General features: G+C 37.3%; 1 protein-coding gene across 1 annotated transcript; it reads left to right on the top strand.

Moving 5' to 3' along the window:
• Nucleotides 1–4340: 4340 nt before the first annotated feature.
• Nucleotides 4341–6929, top strand: LOC127427272 (homeobox protein SIX3-like). Its single transcript, XM_051674770.1, has 2 exons — nt 4341–5131; nt 6089–6929. Exons 1-2 carry the CDS (start codon nt 4440–4442, stop codon nt 6276–6278), a joined length of 882 nt encoding a protein of 293 aa, XP_051530730.1. The 5' UTR covers nt 4341–4439; the 3' UTR covers nt 6279–6929.
• The last annotated feature ends 552 nt before the right edge of the window (nt 6930–7481 follow it).

The following is a 7481-nucleotide window of genomic DNA, read 5'->3' as shown; positions in this document are numbered from 1 at the left end:
TGTCTGTACAATTGTGAAATCACCCCTGAAGCTCATTTGTAATTGGTTAACCTAATGGAGGGCCCAAATAGCATGGCATGTTGGCACACTATATGGGTTGACATAATGGAACCTGCAGTCAAACAACCTATTAAAGGATTTTGAGCAAAATTTTAACCATGAAACACGAAACACAAAGTAATTCATGAAACTGAAAAAATGTCAAAGGAAATGTACAAAATTACCAAACCATTGTTTTGGCAAACAAACTTCGTAAATAAATGTTTACCATTTAAAACATGTGACAGCTTGCCCCAATAAAAATGAGACAGCCTGACATTTATGAAAAACATTCTAATTTAAGAGGGTTTTGAACAATGTGCTTGAAACCAACATACAAAACTGCTAGAGGTTAAAATAAAAAAAAATGTAAATGTTTAAGTGGACTTTTGACTCAGAACCTTATAGTTACTGAGATATAGTAGATGTGTCACAGCTTCCCTGTGATATATATAGATATATTAATAACCTTTCCTACAGTATGTGTGACTAATGATTTATTTATTTATTTTTTTACATTTAAAGGAAACCAGGATTACAAAAAAAGAGAGTGAGAGAGTGTGTATTGCAGTGCAAGGACAGGCAGGCTTGTGGCTCTTACTCATGACTGAGCAATGATGATGCCTAAAGCCTCAGTTTCAAGTGCATAAATTAAGAACATATATATTTAGTTTTCTTTACTCGTTTAAAAAAAGACAGATTTCAGTAATGTACATGGAATAACATCTTAACGCACACAATATGTCTCACTGGTGAGTCCTGAAATCCTTTGTCATTTGGCCATTACCATTATTAAACAAATTATACTCTGAACCTTTGCCACATGGATCAAGGAAAACTACACAGTGCCATTAAGCAGCTTGACCCAATGACAATACTGTTAAACACTGGTTTATGGACCACTGTTGCGGAAAATCTCACTTCAGACAGGATGAGCTTATGTTTCTGTAAGTGGGCGGCCACAATTTACATTTAACAGCATGGCCAGGCATGTTTAGGCCAGAAAATCATTTTAAAACAAAATAAGATTATCATAGTCACTTCTGATGAGAGGTTTGGTTTAATATCTTTGATTAATAGAATAGCTTTAACAAAGGAGGCTTTATTCAATATCATTTCACCTCATTCCCGATAAAACATTACATTGAGCCAGTACATGGATCAGTGTGCAATTCACACTGTAGGCTGGGCAATGGGAGATTAATTTCAGGCTTAAACTGGTCTCACATCTCTGCTCTTTTCCAGTCTAACTTATTGAGAAATAACAAATTTGCATCATATGTCTTTAAGCAGAACTTACAGTTCTGTTGACGAAATGTGGCAAATGTTTGCCTCTTGATCATGGTTTAATAGCTTCACACAAATTTTGCAGATCAGAACAGAACTATTGGATTGGCTGGTTAAGCAAGCAGGGCATATATAGGATAATCATGTGCAATAAATATTTTAAATGCAGTCTGATGAATATGGTTGGTATCTGTAGACAGCTGTCCAATATGAATCATTAATTTATTGCCCAGGTAAAGTCCTCATATCCGGTACAGCAAGTCACACTCGAACATTATAGAGACGGCTCAACATCTGCTCTTTGGGAGTGTATTAACACATGGCAGTCTTTAAGTATGCATGGGGTATCTAAAATAGGCTATGCAGAAAAGACAAGTTTGACATCCTATCTATAACTCACTCATCATTCTTTTAATACACACGTAGTTGCTTTTACATACACTGTTCTTGTGTACATTTGAAGTATAATGTTAACAGAAACTTTTATTTTACATATGCAATATACACATAGTTTGTGAGACTGTCAAGGACTTTAGTTGTCATATATTAATGACAGACATATTCAGCTCATCTGATAACATCTTTGTCACACAAAGCTATTCATTATAAGCCTTATTTAAAAGAGTTTAACAGGTTACTCCGTTAATTTTTATTTGAAAAGGGACAAATGAAAAAGTATATAATCTTTACATTACAGTACTTTACAATATAAAATAATATAAAAATAAAAATTATTAAACACAAAACACCTTAAATACCTTATTCGTTTATTTAGCAATGGTTGCAGATTAATCCTGAATGACTAAATCGCTCATCCTTCTTGGGAGTCAGAGGTGGAATCTCGGTGTATTTTAAGAGCGACTTGTTGCATGAGGATACTGTGAATATTACACTGCCGTATTGATCCACAGGGGAAATTGCGCTTCCAACAAAACTGTTGCAACTCAAGTTTTAAATGTAGCTTTCGTGTTAATTGTGTAATTCTTTAACAGATGTATAACTAAACTTGCCGATAAAAGCTGTAGCTTGACTTCTCCCAAAGTCTTAATAATAAAAATCCCAAAGTAATCACATATTAATTTTGTATCCGGTTATCTGTAACTTTAATAAGTGGATCTGACCGTCGACCTAATGAGTGTTTTAAAGTTTTAGCTGTCATCCGATCTAATGCGAGGCTCTGTATCTGACCGTCCCCTTGACCGTATCATTTCTAGGTCATTTGGTAAGTTCACAAGGTATTGCTTGGAAATTTGGTAATGCCCGTTTATCAGCAGTATTACCAAACAAACTCAAAGACACAAGCGTATTTCGTTATAACCATTTAATTTCTTACAATACAGATCTGTGTAGGCCTATATAATATAGCGCGTCTGATAATAGAGAAAACGAGATATTTCAAATAATAAACAAATAAATAGTTGCTCACACTGCGTTATAAGATTGGGGAAATCCATGTTCTTATAATGTCTGTATATCTACCAGAATATATGACATACAGTGATTAAACTTAGAATAACTCTGACACCTTAAATAAATAATTATAGTTAAATGTGAGTGAATAACGTAAATGAACATTGTTACTGCCTTAAAAATCACGTTGTCCTACTCATTTGCGCTACAGGCTGTTAGTAGCCTATTCTAAGAATGTAGATCAGTATGATCCCTGCAAATAGACCTTGTGGTTCTCTGTAAAATTACAAAACTTGCTACTTAAAGTGCTGTTGTCGATATGTGTGTGCTTAGTTCTTGTATAAATAGAGATCCATATTTGCAGTGAACACAATATTCAACCAATGAACTAATCCTGATGAACAAAGACGCCTCTCGTTACTTGTGCGCGAGATTAGTGCTTTTGTTTGCAGTTATTATTATGCCAACACCTGTAGCCTACATAAGATCATGTTTAAATCTTGCCTTGAGCAATGCCGTTTGATCAAACCATTCAAAACATACATTATTATAGAGACCGTTTTAACTAATATCCACCTAATTAATGACTAATAATAAATCTGAAGACATCGCCGCCTTTTAACTGTTCACACATTAATCTTTTATCTAAGACAGTAGTGCTGTGCCCACCGGAGAGAAGGCCATTAAGCGCTAAGCCCCTGGATAAACAGACAATTAGGCCATCTCAATTAACTTGTTTGTGGCATTAATTACACGCTTTGTGCAAACAAAAAGCCTTTTGAAAGAATGTTATTTGACTCATGCCTGACAAGCCGATCTTGTTTCCTACTGACATTTTATCTTTGCCTTTTAAAATGATAAGGAGGCAAAATACCAACAACAACAATTATTATAATTACACGGAATAATAAAGAAATACCTAAACAAAAACAGATTGAACAAAGACAAATATTTTCAGAGTTTAGTTGCGAACTGTTAAAACTATTTAAAATAGTTCTACAAGCAAGTGCCGATGTTCCTTGAGGCGCACTTATTACTCTTTCTAATATCGGAAATATCGGTGCTCTTTTTCTTTTGGGGGGTAAATATATTTGTATCCAATAGGCTACCTTAACGCTTTTCCCCATTGATTATTTCTGAGAGAAATCTGTAAACAATGCATCTTTCGCCTATTTAAATGAGAAAATCTCTCACCCCTTCTATATTAACGCAATACTTAGAAAGTAGCCAAACCATGTGTTGTATATTTATTGAAAATCCCGCAAACTTTCACACCCACGCACCGAGCCATATTCGCCTCCAGCAATACGAAGCCGTAGCAGTAGTATCGCTATATTCCACCTATTGATCCTCCTACCGTCGAGTGAACTGGCGCGCCATTCGCCTGCTTGAACACATCCCGCAGTGAGTGGCCAGTTCTGATTGGAGAGACGATAAAACCCTGTGCGCAAAGCCAATGTGCAGAAGGGCAGCGCGCACTGGCTAATGACTGGCATGCTTGACAGTGATTGGCAGGGCTGCCATGACAACCACAGCACGACACCAGGTAGACCAATAGAAAAGCGAAACAAAATGTTTCAAGGTTGCACTCGAAGCTGATTTAGGGTAGCTATTACTCGTGCGGTGGCACTGCAGCGATAGCAGCGCAAACGCGACGTCATTTGCCGTCTTTTCCCATCTGTTTGTTTTTGTCCGGCGAATCCATGGTTTTCAGATCTCCTTTAGAGCTCTATCCCTCACATCTTTTCCTGCCCAATTTCGCGGATCGCCCTCTGCTTTTAGCGGGCAGCATTCCCAGAGCGCGCTCCCCGGAGGACTTACCGATGTTTCAGCTACCCACCCTAAACTTCTCGGCGGAACAGGTGGCCAGCGTGTGCGAGACGCTGGAGGAGACCGGGGACATCGAGAGACTCGGACGTTTTCTTTGGTCCTTGCCCGTGGCACCCGGAGCTTGCGATGCCATCAGCAAGCACGAGTCCATCCAGCGAGCCAGAGCGGTGGTCGCGTATCACACGGGAAGTTTCCGTGAATTGTACCACATCCTGGAAAATCACAAGTTCACCAAAGACTCTCATGGAAAGCTCCAAGCGATGTGGCTCGAAGCGCACTACCAAGAGGCCGAGAAGCTGCGCGGTCGCCCCCTCGGACCCGTCGATAAGTACAGGGTCCGCAAGAAGTTCCCCTTGCCACGAACCATCTGGGATGGCGAACAGAAGACCCACTGTTTCAAGGAACGGACTCGCGGCTTGTTGAGGGAGTGGTACCTACAGGATCCCTATCCCAACCCGAGCAAGAAAAGGGAACTGGCACAAGCCACAGGACTGACTCCCACTCAAGTGGGCAATTGGTTTAAAAATCGAAGGCAAAGAGACAGAGCAGCAGCTGCAAAAAACAGGTCAGTTTAATCGTTTAAACTGAAATCGGTGAAGACTAGCGCAATACATAAGGAAATGCATTTTAGTAAGCAGCAAATATAACAGATTATGGTTGTTCTTGATCTTGATTTGAAGAAGTCAAGAAGGCTACTGTTTTGTATCAGTCATAATTTTATTTATTCGGTAATAAAAAAATAATAATTAAAAAAGTAGTTTTTTTTTAGCCTAATAATTTCAGCAAATTTCTGTGAAAGAATTGTTTTAGAATTTAACTTTATAAAACGTGTGTTTTTTTTATCGGCATAATGTCATAAGAAAACAAAGTATATAATCATGACAGCACAAAACTGACATTTAGGCAGGAAAAACAATCTATGTTGATAATATTTTCATTTGCCCAATGTTGTTAATTATTTCATTTTTGAATGTATTTTTAATTAGTTTGTTTATTTAATTTTTTTTTTTTTTTTTTTACCCCAACACGGTTACAGATTTACCGCGCTTTGGAGAAAATTACATATTAAATAACAACAATAAAAAAGAGTCCTGCGTGGACAAAACTTTGAGATGACACTATACTTGCCACTACAAGTATTCTTTCAAATAAAAATACATTTAACCAAAAACAAAGAAATCTTACTTTAATGTAATAAAAGCTGACAGTGTCACCTTGATATATGAAATAATATTTCTAGTCTAGAACTCATTTTGTGTGTAAAAGAATTCTGTTCTCAAATCAGTAAAAATAGCCTCTAATTATCAGTATAAACTTGTCTGGCTAAATCGAAATTTTTTTGATCGCCTTACTTGATTTGGCAAACTTCAGGTTTGTAAATATTAGAGACGGTAAGCTAGAGGGTAAATGTGAATTTAACTCTGTGACCAGTTGAACTCAAAGAATGCAGTGTGTGATAAATGTCCATTTGAAAATGACATTGGATAAATAATCTTAATTTCGAAATATGTGTGCATTTTAGGCTTCAGCATCACGGACTGGGTCAAAGCGGCCTGCGATCCATGTCAGAGTCCGGGTGTACACCGCACAGCTCGGCCGAGTCCCCGTGCGCTGCCGCCAGCCCCACTACCAGCGTCTCCAGTATGAATGAACGGGGAGACGCCGGGACCATTCTCTCAGTTACAGACAGTGACTCTGATTTCGACGTATGATACCCCGTCAGACAAATATGGAACATTACTGCCCAGAGAAAAATGAACTTGTGAGAAAATGTGGGCAACAAGGGGGCCGGCCATCTTGCCACATTGTGTTCAACAAAAGGAGAAAAGCATGCTGTTTTTCCAGCGCTTAGACGGACTGACGTTTCGGTTTTTTTCGTTTTTCCTTTCGTTTCCAAGGCCTACTTGACAATTGTGCATGTTCATTTGTGAATATTTTGCATTTTAAAAAGGCATTTATGAAGTGGAGTAGAACTCATTGCCGTTCCCCATGAAATGCGTGAACCGGAGAGGCAATTTTGTGATTTTGTGTTTATCAGACAATCGTTGAAGTCAAAAGCACCTTTATTCCCCCGTCTTTTATTCGACAGCAGATGTTCATACTAATTTTATCTCGAGATTTATATTGAATTGTCCATGTCTGATTCGAAGTTTTCCTTAGATCTAGGCTTATCTAGATATGCTTGTACGATATTGCAATTACACCACTCTCTTTCCTGCACATTTCTTTATGTTGTGTCCATAAATCGTTTGTATAACTGTCTGTTAAGTGCTTGGAGATTTTAAGTGTCTGTGCATTCTGCTCGTTTTTATACTGTAAATGGTTACTGGCGCTGAAAACGCAGTGTTATGGGTCACTTTTATGCAAATAAATATAATTTAATATAATGACTATCAACGTATTGTTTATTGAGTGAGCTGGCGACGGACAAATCACACCAATATTCGGTGTTTTATGATTTTTGTGCATTAGTTTCATGTTCGAGATTTCCTTTTTCACTTCAGGTGAGTGTTCAAATCAAGTTAAGCACCAATAATATTTGTTTTATCTACTGAGAACATAATTCAGTTTTTACAGCATTGCAAAAGGTTAGGGGGGGGGAAAGCGTTAAAATAAATTTCTTTTTTTATTTTATTTTTTTTTTTACTCGTCCTCGTTCATATTAACTCATACTCGTTTTTCTTAATTAATAATAATAATAATAGTAATAATAATAATTATTATTATTAATATTGTTATTATTAGAATTAGTCCAAATAACAGTATAGTTAGTAGTGACATTGCACTTGATTGGCGCAAACTGGGTTTGAAATAGCACATTTTATTTCCAGTAAATGTAGGAAAAGTAGCTTACAGTTGTCGTCTTGTCAGGTAGGCTATAAATGTTCCTTTGCGCGTATTTACGTTTTTGAAAA

The sequence above is a fragment of the Myxocyprinus asiaticus genome, chromosome 36 (assembly GCF_019703515.2).
Source record: "Myxocyprinus asiaticus isolate MX2 ecotype Aquarium Trade chromosome 36, UBuf_Myxa_2, whole genome shotgun sequence".
Classification (NCBI taxonomy): Eukaryota; Metazoa; Chordata; class Actinopteri; order Cypriniformes; family Catostomidae; genus Myxocyprinus; species Myxocyprinus asiaticus.
The sequence above is the reverse complement of the archived record's forward strand: the minus strand, read 5'-3'. Positions and strand labels throughout refer to the sequence as shown.